This window comes from Rhinolophus ferrumequinum, chromosome 8 (assembly GCF_004115265.2).
Source record: "Rhinolophus ferrumequinum isolate MPI-CBG mRhiFer1 chromosome 8, mRhiFer1_v1.p, whole genome shotgun sequence".
Taxonomy (NCBI): domain Eukaryota; kingdom Metazoa; phylum Chordata; class Mammalia; order Chiroptera; family Rhinolophidae; genus Rhinolophus; species Rhinolophus ferrumequinum.
In genome coordinates, this window is record NC_046291.1 from 84,917,498 (window position 1) to 84,937,550 (window position 20,053).

Here is a 20,053-nt window from a genome sequence, read left to right on the forward strand (position 1 = left end):
GACTGTTGGATAACAGGAAGTGAAACATTAGATGTGTCCATCCACTAACACTACCCAGAAACTACCTCTTTAATTCTCCTTGCCAATGAAACTTGGAAGGTTATGAAACTTTTGTAGACATGCAGCTGCTTTTCCATGTTTTATAGAAATTTACTGTAAAATAGGCTGCATCAAAAACATGTCTGTCAACTGTCATGCTGAAAGCTTGATAGTGTATTCTTCAAAGCAAAGCAGTCTTTGAAGGTGTTTATTTGAAGGTTCCTTGATGAGAGGCAACACGTTCATGGACAATTCAGAGAGCTCAGAGAGACTAATTGCATAGGCTGGCGATGAATTTGGTATGAGGGAAAGAAAGGTAACAATCAATATCTAGCTGGGAGGTGAAAGAAGAGTCTCAATACTGACAGCTCAGTTACCCAGCAGAGGTAGAGAAGTGACACTCAATAGAAAAAGGCTGACAAGACCAACACTTGTTCGCCTTTCTTGAGTTCCCATGCTCAGTCCCCCAGAGATAACTGTATGGTAAGCAGGCAATCACTGAGAGGTACTTCCGTGCATGTCCTCATTCTGAGAATGCAGAGATGGAAGCCATTATGTTAGCTCCAATATCTGGTTTTCTTCTCCTCGCTAGGTGCACAGAAGACTCAGTTTACCAGCTACCCTAACAATTAGTGGGACCATATGATTCGTTCTGGCAAAGGGCCTTTAAACCAAAGTGACAGTTCTGGAATGAGTTAGTGAAGATCCCTACAAAATTCTCCAATCTGTCTTTTCCCAGCTGATGGCAAAAGCCTCCTGTGGAGAGAGTATGGCAGCTTGAATACTTGAGTTACTCCATTGACAGGAAGATCATAATATTTATCATCCAAGCGGGACAATTTTGGGAATGAAAAGGGTGCTTTTAATAATTATGCCAGGACAATAAGCGTACACTGGACTGTCCTTGGAAACCAGGACAGAACTACCCTAGCCATGGGGGACAACTGACTGCTGAGCTGCCCAGTTTTTCTTTCAGTCGCTGAGATGTTGACGTTGTTTGTTACTCCAGCAAAACCTACCCTATCATAACTAATACAGTAGGTTATCCACCATACCAGTTGTTGTCTGAAACTTAAAGAAAGGTGTCTTTAGCTTTCCTAAGAAAAGCTACTTTCTAAGAAGAAGCAAAGAAGGTGGGTACCTCCATAAAGTGTTACCTGGATGGGCTGATGCTGCCAAGGAGCCTATTTTCTACGCTGCTCACATCACCACCCAAAGCCCCACAATTCCAAGGGCCTTGACTTCTGAAAGAACGATCTTTAAAGACATACTAAATAGAACTACCAACTTATATACTATTTTACATTCTGCCTCATTGCATTCTCATAACATCTGAAGAGAAGCCATTCTGAAATATTGTGGCACAAACAACGTAAGAAGCATATGAATTAAAGAGCAGGCTCAGTGAAGAATGCCCTGCTGGCATCCATGAAGCTAGAATCTACTGTACCTCATTTTGAGTACCAAATATCATTACATTATATCTAATAATTTTCAAAAGCATGCTGCATATTAAAGAAATAAATCTTGGTTATCCAGTCCATATTTTATTTTTCTTTGACCAAAGTAAAATTACAAAATTCTCATTTTAAAAAAATGGGGAAATGAGACTCCAAGTTGTGACATTAGTTTTCTAGAACAGAACAGCCTCTAATTAAAATTTAATGTGTATTCTCATGATATATCAAAATATTTTGATTATTCCTATCAACAGTGGCCAATAAGAATAAATACTGAGGGCTAGTAATAAACTGAGCTCTCTGTTATCTTCAGTTTCCTCAACCTTTGATACTGAGCTATAAAGATCTGTTCCCCAGATAATACATTTGTATTAAAAGTAGTTAGTTGTCTTAGCAATTCAAAGTCTTTTTTGAGCAGTATTAGACTCAAAGAACATTTGTGCTTCACACTACACAAGAAAATAAAATTATAAAACAGAACTCAAGCTGGGATTATTTGTGCAAATTCATTATTTTGAAGAATTCTCTTAGGGTAGATTTAGAAGTTTAATTACAAGGGTAGATTTAGAAGTTAAGTAGATAAATTCATGAGACTAGACATGGGTGACTATGTGAACTATTAACCATTTGTATTAATAAAATTAATAATCATGTTAATTAATAACTATGGCACTAATTAAAAACCTGAGTCCATCGAGGAAAGTAACCCATTTTTGAGATACCTGTAGATTCCTGGGATATAGTTAGTGTCAACCGTCTTTTCAGAGGACAGTGAAAGCTAGTGATGTAGACTTCTTTCTAGCAGTCACTCCCACACATGGGATTCTCTCTCTCTCTCTCCCCGCCCCTCTCTCACCTGAGTGTGTACTCTACAAACACATGAATCCATAAATACAGTTTTGTCTTCTGCCACTGTTGAGCAAAAAAAGTTGAGATTTGGTAACATTTAGCATTTAGGGGACTCCCTTCAACTCCAGGTGGAAAATAGGACCTGTCTGAATACATATCTCTGTTTCCCTGCCCTCTCCGAACCTGCCTTTCCATGCAGTGAGCTCCCCATGCAGGATCAGCACAAGCCTGCTTCTGAGAAAATTTATGTCACTTTCTGCTCACATACAGATGGCCCTGGAAGAATATGATGCAGTAATTCAAATTGGACTAGCACCTTTCGATCTGTTTATGAATGGTGTGGCATCCCCATGAGTGAATTAAAGCCCCATGGTTTCTGGGCAACAGTATTATTCTTGCAAAATTTGTGCTGAATTAAAAATATATATCATCTAGGAAAGAAATAACAAATCCCAGCCCCTCAACATTTATCCAGGGTGACTTTCAGTTTCAGTGTAGTTTTCAATTATCTTTGCTGTAGATCTACTGTTTCTATCTAATGCAGCGAGGATCAGCAGAGATTGGGTTAAGAACAGCAAAGTCGCAGCCGACCTAGGGATTGTCCCTGCTTACATGCTTAGATGTGCTAACTTCTAAGTGAGGAAACTCTCATTTTCTAAGGAAACAAGTCGGTGCAGTTGGGCAGAACCCAGTTCAAAACCAGCAACGTTTCCACATAAACAGTTTCTTCTTGGAATTGAAAGTTAATCAACTTTTCTTTTCACTCCCAAACCTGAGAAAAGCTTTGCACTACAATTAAAATGGGGAGATAGGATAGGTTGTTGAGGAAAGCAATAGAAGTAGAATGGAAAAAATAAATTAAAAAGCAAATGATATGGAAGGCCAAGCAAAATATTTTCTTCATTAAGATAATTTTCATATCCTCTCTCCCTCAGCAGTGGGCTGAGCAGTGGGCTATCTTGGCAGAGTCTACCAGGAGTGTGACGGTGCTGAAGGGTGTCCAAGCCAGAAATTGAATCGAGAACCATGGCCTAATTAGGGTATTGTTCTAACCATCTGAGCTAATTATCTGCAGATAGAGCACATGGACTGTGGACTGTAGAAGGTGTGATAAAAAAACTTCAGTGAATGTCTAAATAAAAAAAATGTATTACAGTAAAAGACAGATTGCCATTAATCCCCCTCAAAATACTCCCCCTTGCTTCAAACACACTTATCGCATTGTTCTTGCCACTTTCTGAAGCAGTTCTGGAAGTCTTCCTTTGTGAGTGTTTTTACTTCGTCCTCTGTCATGGCAACGCTCTGTGTTACACACATCACTTCCGGTACAGCAATTTCTGTCATATAAAAACATTACGGTGTGTCTGCATCCACCTCATTCACCAGTTCTGGCACCATGTGACTTCTGGTTCTTCCCCAAAGTCAAAATGATTCAGGATATCGAGGCAGCCATAATAGCACAACAAAAGACACGAAAGAGGACTTCCAGAACTGCTTCAGAAAGTGGCAAGAACAATGCAATAAGTGTGTTTGAAGTGAGGCTGAGTATTTTGAGGGGGATTAATGCCAATGTGTCTTTTATTGTAATATATATTTTGTATTTAAACATTCACCATATTGCTTGATCATACCTTGTATATTCGATGTGACAAAAAGGGCAAGATTTCTGGACGATATTTGGTTTGTTTTAGTAATGACTGGGAGCCCTGCATCTTAGCCCCCATGTGTGACAGCTTAAGACTTAGCCCCTCCAGTCTTGCTGGCACCTCTCCCTTGTAACTACTTCTCTCTGACTACATGTTAGATCTACATGTAGATCTGTGGAGGAGTGTAAGGAGCCAGGGAATGAATGAGTGAAAAAAACTATTAGATTCATTCACTCCCTCAAAACTAATTTATTGACTACCTACTCAGTAACAGTAGCTGAGCTCAGTTGCTAGAGTTAAAATAAACAACAATATCAGCAGAGTCACTGACCTCAAGAAAATTAGAGATTGTTAATAAGATACATGGTGCTATGATGGAAAAGAGCTCAAGTGTTAAGAAAACACAAAGGATGGGCTTCTTCCTTAGAAAAAGAAGAGGTCAAGTCTTGGCTAGTGTTGTCTGTGGCATTTGGGTGAAATGAAGAGTGTCATAAGCTCAGGGCATATTTTTCTATGAGTAGCTAGTTAGTATTAAATGCTTCCCCAGGTATTTATTTGGGCTCTAGGTTACAATAAAGCTATACTGAAATAGCAGATGTCAAGATGTATCACTGTGTGTGAACTTGGGTTTAGAAGAAAATTAATCTAATTGGGAGAAAAGATTATTTCAAGTACAGCATTTGCAAGTAATAAGAACCCATTGATCGAGATATCGACAGGTGATAGCAATATGTCAGAAAATGTTGATACACAGCCAAATAAATACTAGCATGGTTTCAATGTGTGCTTGAATGCTGATGTGGCACAGTAGAGAAAGATTTCAAGTTTTAGAGTCAAATATTGGTTCCAGTATAAACTCTACCATTACAAGGAGTATGACCTTGAATGAGTTTCTTATTCTCATGGAACCTCAATTTCTTCATTGTTAATTAATTAATAAATGAATGAAGACACATGTAAACAAATAAAAGTAAAATGCATATAGTAGTATCAACTCTGTGGGTTTGTAAGGGTTAAATCAGACAATGCTTGTCATAGAGTGGTTATGACAAAATATGTAAATATAAATATATATAATACAAATATATATATGTATTTGTATGTATATGTGTGTGTGTGTATATATATATATATATATATATATATATATATATATTCTACATAATTTTCTATTTTTGTCATTGTGAATACTAGAGCTTTTAGCTAGTTTTCCCTAGGAATTCAAAGAGAATGAAGGAATAAATATTTAACTTCTGCAAAAAAGGAGTAAATAATACGACAAGGCCTTATGAATACACAACTATGTTAAAGATTACTCAGCTTCCTTGATTCTCCCTCCTTTAACATACAAAAGGCCAAGCAAGTCTAATGCCCAGATCATAGTGCTTTCCCAGTGTGTAGGAAAAATACTTCAATTCACCATTATAAATGACATAAATGGACTTAGCCAAGAGATCGGAGTTAGGAAGGAGCCAGATATGATATTGATAAGAAATGAGAAAGCACGCTGTTTCTAATGCTGGCGACAACCAGAAGGAGGACAGATAAAGAGAAACAGAAGAGAAAAACTAACAGCTTAGATGTGGGATTACATGGAAGACACGTGGTGTTTATGAATCTCTGCTTCTCATTTAAGATTCTAGAAAAGGACCAAGCCTCTGTATGCCTGCACATCAAATGGGGCACGGCCATGTCCATTTGCTGGTCCACTGTGCTCGTGCATAAAGGAGGCCCTCAGGCCCTGTGTGATTTAGAAGCTGACTGGAGAGTCAGTTGGCCTCCTTTGGGACTTGTAGTGACACCGCAAGGGCACCCTTACGGGAGTATCTGGAGCCAGACTACTTCAGATCAGCATGCTTGTTGTAAGTGGCATCCAGGATTCAGGGCACTGCACCAGTAGAGGCTAAGATGAAGGTCAGAGTGCTGTACATACCACCAAGCTCCATCTGAGCAGAGTGAACACCCTGGGAACAGCCTCAGGACTGTCAGACATAGAGCCAAAAGGGCCAGCAACAAACCTAGGGACAAGGCACTTCTGATCAGATATAAGACGATGCCACACTCAAGTCTCCTTGCTCTACAAAAACCATGACCCACCAACCAGATCTGCATATGCCTACGAACCATATATGGCAGAGAAGCAGTCTTGTCTCTTCTACTGAAACACTAAACATTTTATCCAAGAAGGAAATGGTCTACATAAAATAATATATATACATATATGTATATATGTATGTATATTACATATACATATATATGTCAACAACTTGTTATAAAATTTTTCAACGTACAAAGAAGTTGAATAAATTTTACAGTGAATACCACATACCCACCGACTAGATTCTACCACTAGTATTGACTATACTTGCTTTACTACATACGCAAGCATGTAACCATCTCTCTTTCCATCTATGAATCTAATTTTTGATGCATTTCAAAGTAAGTTGCAGGCATCAATACAGTTCACCCCAAATTATGTACATACTTCAGTTTGTATATAATTGACTAAAGTTGCAAATTTGTTTACAGTTCTTTTTTTCCTTCAAGATAAAATTTATAATAAAATACATAAATCTTAAATTTAGTATGAGATGAATTCCAACAAACGCATACACCTGTGCAATCCAAACCCCTGTGGAGCTACAATACATAGCGTATTACCATCTCCCAGGAAGTTCTTTGTGTCTTTTCCCAGCCAATCTCTACCTCACCCCTGTCCCCCAGGCAACCACTGTTCATAAATTTTCCATCATAGATTCATTTTTCCTGTACTAAAATCATATGTAAATGGAGTCATAGTATTTAGTCTTTTGTGAATGGCTTCTTTCACTCAGTGTAATGTTTTTGAGATCATGCCATCTTGTTACATGCACCTATTCATTCTTTTTGATTGCTGAATAGTATTCCAATGTAGGAAATATATTACAGTTGTTTCTATATTCTCTTGTTGATGAATGTCTGTTTCTGAATGGATTTTAAAATCCATTAAAAACCCATCATGTTAGACTAAGTCTAACATTTAAACTAGGATTTGGGACAAAAGTTAATGCTAGTCATCATGGAGGGGCTCAAGGAAAAGATGAGTTTGGTAATGTTCAAAATAAATAAATCAGTGTTTTTTCTGAATAACCCAGTTATAGTGCGCTTCAACGTTTTAACTTTATTAGTAGGCTTCCAAAGAAAGAGAGCTAGTATTGTATGGTAACCATTGCCCTTTTTCCCAGCAGATACAGAAAGTATGCTTGTCCTCATTATGGCCTTTGACCCTCGAGGATGAGTACTGGGGTCATGTCATGCCATGATTTCATATGGAGGATGCTCAAGGTGAAGGACAGGTGCTACCGTTACTCAGTCCCCTTTACCTTCTTTCTATTTAATCCCAATCCTTTTCTTCCTGTCCTTATAATGAAGCTCACTCAGGTGGTACCCTTACTTAAATCCACACACTTTCTCAAAATAAGATCGGGAGTCAAATACAGTGAAACACAAGGAAAAACAATGTACAAGTCACAGCAGCAGCTCTTAACAAACATCGCAGTACAAGTGAATAAAAGAGAATATGACATGCACTTTTATCAGAAGTAGATGTGTTATGGTCTCACAGTCTCTCACATAAACAAGTGTGTGTGAACATTGAGCAATGTCTTTGTTAATTTTATTATTAATGTATGTGATTAATCAACAAATAACGTGTTAAAATATTTCTTAAAACTACGACTCATTTACCCTCACCTACCACCCCCCTTCCCCCTCACCCTCTGGTAACCACTAAACTATTTTCTGTGTCTGTGAGTTTTTCTTTCTTCATTTGTTTGTCTTGTTCCTTTGCTGTTTTCAGTTTTATATCCCACATAGTATCAGTCACATCATACAGTTCTCGACTTTTTCTGTCTGACTTGTTTTGCTTAGCATAATAATCTCAAGGTCCATCTGTTTTGTCACAGATGCACACAATCTGATATATAGATGATGTATTATAGAACTGTACACTTGAATCTATACTAACTTTACTAACCATTGTCACCCCAATAAACTTTAATAATAATAATAATAATTTTTAAAAAACTATGACTTGGTTCAGTTTTCAGCTGTAAGAGCCCATCAGTTGCCAGTTTGAGTTGGGGGAGGTGGCTTCTTGTTTTGTGTTTATTTTGTTCTATTTCTGTCAAAAATGAAGTTATGCTAAACTGAATATCTGATCACAGATGGAGTCAAAGAACACTTCAGTTATATGTTCTGATGATTTCCTAGAGGAAAAGTAAACAAAATAGACAAAATAGTCATCAGGCAAAATAGAGGGCTAGATTTATGGAGGAAGGAAAGGATGTGGAAAAGTCCACATTCTTTAACATTCTGTTAGAACAACAGCTCTTAAGGTAGCTGGGGATCACGTTTTCTAACAGTACTTTCGTTACTGAATAAGTCAATGTCTTTAGGGCCTAAATCATATTCTGCAATTGTAAAGAAATTTGATATTATTGGGCACTGATTGATTAGGTGGTTCCCAGCCTTGAAAGGATTCAGAAAACCAGTGTCTTTCGACATTCGCTTCAAAAAAGATTTTCCTTTGGTGTCTAGGGAGACCTGCTCCATGAGACTTTGGATATATGTCCAATGGCAAGTACCTCAGTGATCTGTATTTTAAAAGGGGCTGCATGACAAAGGTGGACCCGTCACAGGGAGAGAATTTCAGTGCAAAGTTTCACTAATTCTGCTCTTGTATGGTTTTTAATTTTTTTATGTGTCCTTACTTAATGCCCCATTTTCTTTAAGTTAGGGCTGTTTTCATGCAAAAATTATGTTTTTATGTTTAGGGTTTTTTTGTTGTTATTGTTTCGCCCAGAGGAAATACTATAGTAGAAATTTATTAACTAAATGATATGTACCTTAAAACATGGAATCTATTTTTAATAAAATAAAATAGCTACATGTATATCTATGTTACCTGAAGTGAACCATTTGCATATGAATTTGGTTTATTTTTTTCTGAATTGTATAGGTCTTAATGTTTTTTAAATAATTCACTTAATACACGTTAGACCTTCCTATATTTCACTAAGTATAATTTTGGCCTATGTATTTTTAGTTATAACAGCTACTTGATGAGTATTTAGGAGAAGAAAGGATTTAGACTCAGGTCGTACAAAAGGGAAAAAAGAAAAAGAACTAGAAGACATTGATTAAAGTCAGGATTTAAGGATAAATTGCACCAATCAACAACTTAAAAAGAAAAGCCCTCTACCCACACCTGACATGGAGAAAAGAATTGGCTTATTTTTAGTCACATTTGGGAAACAGATTGTAGAATTATTCTGTGTGCATACTGGTAATACAAATCATATACTTCAGCTATCAAAATAATAAAACAAAGTAAAATGTCATTGGGCATTCAAACGATAATGGATGATGCTTCGCAATCTTTGATTGTCTGGAAAGTAAATAGAGAAGTTTGCTAAATGAGAATTTAAAAAAAAATAAAAGATGTCATCAGGGAATAAATAATGGTATATTCTCATCAGGTTCAAAATATTTCCTCTGTGACCGGATTCATAAAGGTTATGAAAAGATGAAACAGCTTAATTTTTTACGAAGGTTGGGATCGGTCCCTGCAACTCAGTTCCAAGCTGTAGCTTGGGAATGTAATTGGTTTTAATTAATCATAAAGTCGTGCCAGAAACATGTTCACAGTATTACTGCAAGTCTGAGCTGCTTGAGATCATTTTAACAACTTCCTGTCCACCCCCTTTTCATTTTCTCTCTCTCTCTCTCTCTCTCTCTCTCTCTCTCTCTCTCTCTTTCTCTCTCTCTCTTTCTTTCAATACAAAGCCAAGAAACATGGGGTAAAGGTGAATGAATTTTTTTTTCTTTCTTTTTGATCCAGCAATTTGTGTGTAGAGCTGTTAATTATACAGACGAGATAATTCAGCAAGATATGCATAGAGACAGAATTGTATTTTAATTTACTTTTTTTTAAAAAGACAAGATTTTAATTTGGTCTGAGTCGTAACTGTTGGGCCACATTTATGACAAAAGTTTGTAAATGAATGAAATAAGGTTTGAAATAAGCGAGAACTCTAGCCTCTGTGTTAAGGTGGAAAGAAAGTAGATTAATACTTCGAAAACCAGAGGTGAGCTCCTGATCTGTCGTACACAGCTGAGTGATGTTGGAAAAGTCATCACTGTTTATCATTACTTTTCTTGTTTATCACAGATTCAGCACACATCATGGAAAATCCACTACTATTCAAGATATTGTTTCTGTTTATACACAGTGACATAGAGTGTTAGAAATTGGCTCTGATCAGTTTTTATTTCAGAACGCATGCCTTCTTCACACCTGTTTTTTTCACCTAAACTTAGTTTGTCTCTTCCTCTAGATGTTAAGCTCTCCTCAGCTCAGAAATAATTATTGTTGCATTCTTGGGCTTAGCCTCCAATAAGTGTTCACCAAGATAATTCCTAATTAGGAGTTAAGACTCTTCTTCATTTAAAATCATTTCTCTACATGGAAATAGTCCTAGTGGAAAGAGGCTACTGTTTTTATAGTCAGTAAAAATGGCTTAATCATAACTCCCTATCCAACTAACCTTGATCATGTAAGTAACCTTTTTGTTGCCTCAGCTTTCTCATCTCCCACGTGGATATAATGATGTTTTTAAAGTGCATTATAATGATGAATAGATGAGAGAGTTCTTTAACAAGTTAGAAGTACTATTTAATTTTTAGTTACTATCAATGATATGATAAGATGTGTGAAACTATAGGAAACGGATTTTGCTTTCTTGGCCAGACGCACAAAGAGGTAGTTCATATAACTGTGTGATCACACATCATTGTCTGAACACTCATAATCAGCGTCCACCATCTTGAAATCCTGAATGGTTCCTGCTGTTATCCCTGTGAAGGCAGCATTTCCCCAATGATGATCCAGGTTTGGACTGGACCAGCTCTTGTGCAAACCAGTTCCTCATTCTGCTGCCAAGTAGTTACATGTTGTATTAGACAGGTTGGCATTTTGAACTACACTACCTCAGTTACTATAATGGTCTTGCTACTTCAGGGAATTCATGGGCCTCCTACAGCCCTTAATTTGCTGTTCCCTGAGTAAGAGAGAGAAGTTGGATCAGCCTGCTTTCTCTCTTAAAGTAGCACATACTGAGTCACCAAAATACATGCTTTAGGGAAGGACTGTAAGAGACAACCAACTTAGTTCTGGACAAGAGACTACTGTGTTTAGTGAGTTTAGCACAGGTCTCCTGCTCTCAGAGATCTGGGCCATGAATCCTCACGCATGGACCTCAAGGACACAGTCATTCAAACACGTTTTGAATCCTCATAATGGGTGCCTGGCACAGATAAGTACTTAATACTTTTGAAAAATAAATTCACAAAGGATTCATATAATAATATCTACTGGATACCTACTTTATGCATAATTGAAGGAGCCACATAAGAAATATGTGTCATGGTTGTATACCAAATATGGTGATTTACTTCAGAAGACAGGGCAAGACTCTATGAAATATTTGAGTATTTAAAGTGAGGAGTTTCTAAGTGATTGAATGAATGATTTAAAGTATAGGGCAATAAGAATTCAAAGACACGGGGAACCATTGAAGAAGTCTCTTAGGAAGTGAAGCTTGAGATGGGTTTTGAAAGATGGATGGGATTTAAGAAGATAAAAGGGTGTTGGCATTCCAAGAAGTAGTAATAGCATGAGACAATGTCTGAAAATGGAAATAGGTGTGTTTGTTTCACTCTTTACTAATGTGGAGGTTGGGGTGGGCTTCGAAGGTAGGTATTTAAAACAAAATAGGATTGTGATATACAATATATATTATATAACTATAGAAATACTCATAAATGTGTATTAAGATGTATGTGTAAAGATACTTACTGTTCAAAATAGCAAAAATTTGAAGTAATTTAAATTCCGTCAGTAGGGGAATGTTTAAATAATTTATGGTGCAGTAATACCATGAGATACTAGAAAGTAGTTGAAAAAATAAAGTAGATCTTTGGGTACTGACATAGAAAGACCACCATGGAAAGATATAACAATGTATTAATGGTGAAAATGCATTCATGTGGTGTTTGTCAACTTTGAAAATTGATTTTAAAAAATCAAAGTGGTATTTCAGGAAGATTAATGTGGTGACATTGTGTCAAATTAAAATGGAGCAACTGAAAGTGAAGAGGGATATTGGTAGATATTTTCATGAGTACAGGTACAGAAAGCCAAAGAAAGGGACCTAGGTGGTAAAGAGTAAGAGAGAACCCAGAAACGTTCTGAAGAATGATTTTAAAAGACTTTATGACAGATTATTGATATAGGGGATGAAGGCAAGGAAAGAGAAAATAGATTTTCAGCTTTAAGCTTAAGAAATATACATCGAAGAATGATTTCTACTAACTGTAGCAGACTCATGTTAATAGGAAACCTTCTTTAAAGAATTTATTTTTTTGTTTTTCAGGATGGAAGAAACAGTACGAAATCTATTGCAGAGTCAAGGACCTCCAGAGCAGAAAAAAGAAGAAGCTGTTAATATAATGGTCTATCAGGTACACCATGTTTCTTTCCGTCCATTCGGTACCAGTCGGCTTGTTTTTCTCATATTTCTCTAGTTCTGACCTTCCTAACCCAGAGATAAATAAACACGTAAGGTCCAGACCCCAGTGTTCAAAGTCATATAATTACCTCTGTTTGAGGAATCATGTAGACGTTTATTTAACTCATTCATTTCTTGGACTCCTGTGAAACAGACTATAGAGTTGGTTGCAGGGAGATGTAAAAAATGTTTCAGTGACAAAGAGAGACCTATAAATATACCTCAGTACTCTACAGCTAGGGCTATAAGAGAGGTATGTATGACGTTCTCTGGGAACATGGAGAAGGGGTTGACTCATCCTGTCTGGGGAGTTAAGGCATACTTCCTCGAGGTGTGACATTTAAGGTGCTTAGATAAGGTGTAGTGGTGTGACTTTGCGTGGCAGGCTAGTGGAGAACGAGAAGCTTAAGGTAGCAAAATGAGGCCTGGTATGAGAAAAAGTTTGACTGTGAGACTGACCTTGCATTAGGAGCTGGATGAAGTCCTGCTGTGCTTGTGGGCCTGGCCTTGGTGCACCTCAGGCAAAGTGAGTCTAAAGAGAGTGACTGGTCAATGCAGTAACAAGTTGTCATCGCCCAATAGGAATAGCCCTTATCCCATGACTCTTGAATACTAGCAAAGTGGCCAGGCTGGGGAGCAGGACATCTAATCTGAATGTGACCCAAGGTGACCACACAGATGAGGAGGCTCTGGCAGGTGGGAAGAGAAATACAGCAGAAAGAACACAGACACTCTATGTAGATAAATTGAGGACTTTTATTGAAAAATCACTTAAAATCACAAATATAGACCCAATATCCATTGTACAACTCTGCACAGAAAGCTAAAGCTAAGGAAGGGAAGGAAAGGGGAAGAAATTTGAGATAATTACTGGGCAGCCCTTGATGTTTGCTGGCTGAGAAGAAAGTGGGTTTGAGGAGACAAGCATAGGAACCTGGCTGGTGAAGATAAATTGAGCTTCCCTCAATTTATGGGTTCAGGGCTCTGTAACCCAACTTGTTAGGAAAAAGATCCAGAAGAAACTGATCATAAAAGTCACAGTATCATACAAAATTAAGGCATCTAGGAAGAGTTAGCCTTAAGAAGTCTGTCCTCAGTAGTTGACTCTTGAAACATACAAGTTGTGACAATTAAGTTCGTGAACTTGTTACGAACTTAAAGATCAATGTACTTAGGTTTATTTTGATATCAGAAAGATCATTCATTATGAATTTGTACCAATGGACAAACAGTTAACCAAGTTTACTATTTGGAAATGCTGAAAAGGCTGCATGAAAAAGTTAGATGACCTGAACTTCTCACCAATAATTCATGGCTCTTGCATCACGACAATGCCCCAGCTCACAGCGCACTGTCTATGAGGGAGTTTTTAGCCAGTAAACAAATAACTGTATTGGAACACCCTGCCTACTCACCTGATCTGGCCCCAATGACCTCTTTCTTTACCTGAAGATAAAGGAAACATTGAAAGGGAGACATTTTGATGACATTCAGGACATCATGGGTAATACGACAACAGCTCTGATGGCCATTCCAGAAAAAGAGTTCCATAAGTGCTTTGAAGGGTGGACTAGGCACTGGCGTCAGTGCATAGCTTCCCAAGAGGAGTACTTCAAAGGTGACCATAGTGATATTCAGCAATAGGTATGTAGCACTTTTTATAGGATGAGTTCGCGAACATAATCGTTCGATTTTGACCTTGTATACAGGACTACTTTAGGACCATGTGACAGCTCTTCTCCATCTCCAGTGAATACAGTGAAAGGAGTTGACTGAAGCTGCCTCAGAGGAGATTAAAGTTAGCACCATAAAGACAATGTAAAAATCACTAAAATCCATTTCTGTGAAAGAGTTTAGATTCTTCTTGAGGGAGTGGTCTTTCCATAAGGAATGTATGTTCTGCTTTTCCTGATGTGTGGTCACCTAAAGTTAGCATAGGGATTTAAGTCCTCCTAGCCCTGAGTCTTTCCTAGGTATTACACCTGCTTTGGTAGAAAATTGAGGTGTAAGTAAAAGGAAAGGGGGGCTTGAGTCTGCATCAGGTAATTCTGTGTTGCCTAAAAGCATAATATAAATCTGAAACATAAGTTGTTTGCTCCCCCTCACAGGTCCCACCAGGCTTCAGTTAGAACTAAATAATTCAACATTGCTCTTGTGCTTATTCTAGTCTCCTCCTTGAGGCTCATCCAGGTTCTTTTCTTTTTTTTTTTTTTTGATCATTTTTTTCTAATATCTCCACCGTTTATAAGTCAAATCTGTGGTATAGAAGACACTTAACATCATCATCAGAATTCATTTCATGAAACCGGAAGCTACTTAAAAAAAAAAAAAAAAGATACACTTTAAAAAATGTGTTTTAAAACTATTTCCTCTCATAACCCAGCCTATTAGATTTGGGGAATCAGCTCTGTCCTCTAAGGAGAAGGCAGTTATTCACTTGAATTAATACTACACAGAAGGGATTTTTCAGTCATTGCTCTAATGGCCTCAGGCTCATTGTCTGGAAAATAAAGGAGACAAACCTGGGTTACATGACCCATTCGGTCCTTTACACATCCCACAGATATTTACTGTGCTTGTAGTATGTGCTAGGCACAACCTTGCTCTCTGAGGATTCAAGAAACGAGAATGGAAAGAAGGAAGAGAGAAGGCCCACGGAGGTCTCTGCCATCTCACAAATTCTGGTACTCTAAATAGGACTAATAGGAGCAAAATAGGTTATGCAAGACATACGTGGTGATTAGAGTAGAGCACATAGTTAACACCTTCCTGCAGCCAAATTTTATGTTTCAGTTCAGAGCTGGGAGATTTATTGTTTCATAATGTGGGGTGTTATTTGCACACCCGACTCAAATTTTCCAACAGCAAGATTTGTCTGACGGGAGCCAGAGGCCCATGTAAAGCTGAGGCCCATGGGAAAGCTGGAGTCGGTTTCATTTTCCACTGTGGAAGCATTTGTTCTGAGGCTTTTATCATTGAGCTAATATAATAATAGCAGAATAATCGCTTTCTTTGTTCCAGGCCCATGCTAATTGCTTTGCATGCATTAAAGGATAGTCGTAGTTTGTTCAAGAGGTGTGTTCCTAAAGACCTCTCATCATTTGTTACTGGTGTAATTTATAACGTGCATAATTCAACATGGCTTCTCTCAAAGGATGGTGGGTGTTTCTGTTTAGCAGCTGAAGCAGACTCACCATGTGGCGGTCAGTAGTTTACAGTTTATCCGCCTTGCCATTGTGTAGTTCTTGACTCTTTTTTAATTTGATGAAGTAACATGAGTTCAAGGTTTCCGTAGGAAATGACATTAATAACATTTTTATGTGGCCACGATTTCAAATTCACCTAGTTCAGAGTCCCGTTGAATGTGACTCGATTGCCGCTCATTCAGTCCTCACAACAATTGTGTGCAGGAGGTACTGTCATTATTCCCATCTTACAGATGTGGACATAGGCTCAGAGAGGTGAGTACTTGCCCAAGGATGCACAGCCTGGAAGTAGCCTAGAAGGGATTCGAATCCTAGTCTGTCTGACCACATGGCTCCAGCTCTTTATGCGGAGGAATTCTGGAGAGATTAAATGATAGGGCCCAGATTACCCAATGATTATTATCTAAGTTGGGACCTGAACCTAAGCCTTTCCACTTTCTATCTAAAGCTCTCTACCTTCGTTCATCCATTCATTTATTTGCTCATTCATTCAGTCAAATGACAGTTATTCATTTACTTTTTTACATAAGTGTATTGGTTTCCTATTGCTGCTAGACCAAACTTAGTGGCTTGAAACCACACAAATTTATTTTCTTATAGTTACGGAGATCAAAAGTCTAACATCACGGTGCTGTCAGGGCTGCATTCTTTTTGTAGGTTTCAGAGCAGAATCATTTCCTTGCCGTTTCCAGATTCTAGCATTCCTTGGCTTGTGGCCCTTTTCTCCATCTTTAAAGTGCATCATTCCAAACTCTGATTCCATTGTCATATCTCCTTTTTCTGAGTTTGACCCCCTCTCTTCCTCTTATCAGGACTTTGTGATTACACATCCAGATAATCCGGGATAATCTCCCATCTCAAGATCCTTAGTTGATTCACATCTGTAGAGTTCCTTCGCCATGTAAAGTAACATTCCCAGGTTTCAAGGATCGGGATGGCGACATGGGGTGGGGACGTTATTCTGTCCATCACACTAAGTAACACCTTCACTGAGCAGGCTGGGCAGTACCTGGGAGACCCCAAGCTAAGTGCTGGAAATACAAAGATGCCTGCCTAATAGAGTCTTTTTCCTGAAAATCTCATCTTATAGGATGCTGGACAATGGGGAGGAAAGGCAAGTAATCAAATATAAGCAACAATGTGATAGGAGGCAAAAGAGCAGCTTGCACGGGGTTTTGGGGAATACGAAGGAAGAGGCCACTAAACCTAACACTTCTCCCTGGAGACTGCCTTCTGCCTCAGCCGTAGTTTTAATAATCCATTCTCCTTTTCTTTAAGGCTGTTGAAATGGACTCAAGAGTCATGAGCTTCCTTGGGAGTCCCACAGCCTGCCTTTCTCGGAACGTCTTATATCCCCAGTATTTTAATTTTATACAATGTCTGACTATCAGGGCACATATGTTTGGTGCTTTACAGTTTACAAAGTTCTTACACAAAGTGGACATCATTTGTTTTTTCTGACAGCCTCTAAAATAGATATTATCATGCTCATTTTTAAAGATGCATCTCAGAGAGGCCTGTTTCGATGCTGGCAGATGCTAAGTGGTAGAACTAGAAGTAAGTCACAGACTTTCCTAAATGAGACACATGGAATCCAACTGAACAGTTGTCTGTAGGATAATTTGATTGTGGACTGGGGAGTGGGCACAAACTCCCTAGCTCACAAAGCCATGTCTCAAATACAAAAAGTAAGTGAAAGTAAGACTAGATAAATTAATAAGCTAATAGTGTTTGTGCCTGTCATTTTTCCTGTGGGAAAGACAAGAACATGCGTAAGAGAATTATTATTATATGTAGGGAAAGTGACATATACCTCGCACCAAGAACAACCTTCCTTCATTAGGGGAAAAGAAAAGATCTCAAAAGATTGTCTGTAGAGGAGCCTGAATACGTAGAAGCATCTTCAGTTTCCCTTCTGCTTTTTTTCTTTCTCCAATTTATTCTCTCTAAGGTGTTTTGGAGTTTCTTATGTGCTAAATGTTACATATTTTGTCACCCAGGTCACCATTTTGTTTAGTCAAGTAAGTTAGGAAACATGAGAAAACAAATCATCATTAGACGTGGGAGGAAGCAATTAAGCATAAAAGACATGCTTAATGTAACTGGTTGGAGAGGGGCATCATTCCTTCAAGCTCCGTATTTAAATCCCGGCTGCCTAAGATACCAATAATCCTAGCGCTAAGGATGGATTACCCCCTTACAGACATCTTGCACCCAGAGCTGCCCTCTGCGCTCTTTTGTTGTAACTGAAATACTTCCTCTCGTTTCTGCTTTTCTCTCTGGAACATGAAGTAAACCTACATTAGCTAATTAACTTAGAAATAAAAAACTGGATGGACAAGTAGAAACACTCACAGGGGAGAAAAACCCTGCATGTGGGGACAGCCCCTACCTCTAGCAGGACTTGTATCCTCAGTCACTTACCTCTCTTGTTTTTCATATTTGTAAAAAGACGAGGTTTTGGACTAGATGAGGGATCACAAACTCACGTACCTATAGTTGCCAAATAATATACATGGTGAAAGGAGGCCGGGTATAAAAAAAAAAGTGTCCTCTAGGGGTTTGCATTCTATTTTTCTACTTTTGATAAGAAAATAGGTACCGAGAGAGGCTTTTTTTTTTTTTTTTTAATTAAAAGACAAGAATCTTGCTTTAGACAAGCACACAATAGCAACCCGCACCTGGTTTAACCCCAAAGGACCGTAGGTAGTGATGGAGACTGAAGCAACCTGGAGAACCTCTGTCTGGCTGAAAGGCAGCCCAGCTGCAACGGATTCAGATGACCCAGAATCGCACACCAGTGTGGACAGATGGCCACATTCAAATGAAGACAAAAGTTCAGATTTTTATAGGCAGTTTCTTCGTCTGTAAATAACACTTATTTGTTTTCTGCATGGACTAGCTAACACGTGTGAAACGAAGGGCAACCCTCAGAACAGACAGATGGTTTCTTCTTGCTCGTAGAACTTGGGGATTTTGACACTTCTCTGCAGTCCTGCGAGGCCTGGTCTACACACGGCACAGCACAGAGTACACCTGCCTGTGCCACTGTGACCCGCTGCTAGGTGACACTTGCTGAGCACCTGTGTGTACCAGTCATAGTCCAGTCATTCCACGAGTGTGAGCTCATTGACTTTTCCTGAGAACCTTGTGAAATAGGTACCACTCTTCTCTTCACTGTACAGAAGAGGAAACTGAGGCACAGAGAGGTGAAACTGCTTGCCCAAAGTTACACATTACCAACATTAGGTCACTTGAGCTCCTTTGCAGCCTTTTAGCTGGCTGAATAAGTCTCCCTGAAAACTGAGTGCAGAGGCTTTGTCAACAGCTGCAGTGAGTCACTGTCCCAGGAGGGAACAGAGAGAGATAGGTATAGTGCTCAGCAATATTGCAATGGGGTCCAGTTTGCCTCTCCCCACCTTTTTCCTCTGTCTTATCTTCATTGCGAGCCCTAGCTGTGTATTTTCTGAGTGTAGCTCCATCATTTCCAGTGAAAATATTCTCAGATGTCATTAAACAGCTTATGTTTGAGGACAGGAGGCCTTTCTAGGTATCCCCAAATCTGTCAATCATCAAATATATATCCAGTTCCTTTCACATACATGGAAAGCATGTGACATAACCTGGGACCTTCCTCACTGAAACCCAAGGCCTGACCTGCAGAGATGTTACTTACTTCACAAATGATAATTCTTATCACGGGTAGGAAATTTTTTACTTTAAATGTCACTTCCTTCTTTCCCTGTAATGACTTAAGTGTACTTTAAGCAAATTCAAGATTATAAGTGCACTAGAAAGAAAAGTTAGGGTGGAGAAGTTATATTAAACAATCAATTACAAAGAAAGCTCTTATACATAGCAATATTCCTAGTATATTTACAGTGTGAATTTCCCAAACTTATAACAATAGTGTTTTTTTGTTTGTTTGTTTGTTTCCATGAACAGGTGTAAAAGCAAGGCAAAACTCAAGCGTTTGTGGTTTTTCAGGAGCTGCAAGCTTCCTGACTCTATTTCCTGATGGAGTATCAGAATAACCAGAGGGAATCATAACAGCTTCAGCTGTCTGGGAACCTCCTGATAGCTTTTGACTTGGAATGACCTGTTTTGTTTTGTCATTTCTAAGTTTGATGGGTCATCTTGATTCCTCCGATCCATAGATACATAGGCAACCAGTGAGGGACTTTGATGCCCATACATTCCATCCCACCATCAATGTTCCCTCCTTTTGCAAAGAAGAAAATGGA

General features: G+C 38.5%; 1 protein-coding gene across 1 annotated transcript in view; it reads left to right on the top strand.

The window, feature by feature from the left end:
- The window catches only part of NCKAP5 (NCK associated protein 5), an 826,259-nt gene that overhangs the window by 504,319 nt on the left and 301,887 nt on the right, over positions 1 to 20,053 (top strand). The window contains exon 6 of the mRNA XM_033113039.1: positions 12,469 to 12,556. Coding sequence (XP_032968930.1) covers positions 12,469 to 12,556 — 88 coding nt within the window. The remainder of the gene's footprint in view (positions 1 to 12,468; positions 12,557 to 20,053) is intronic.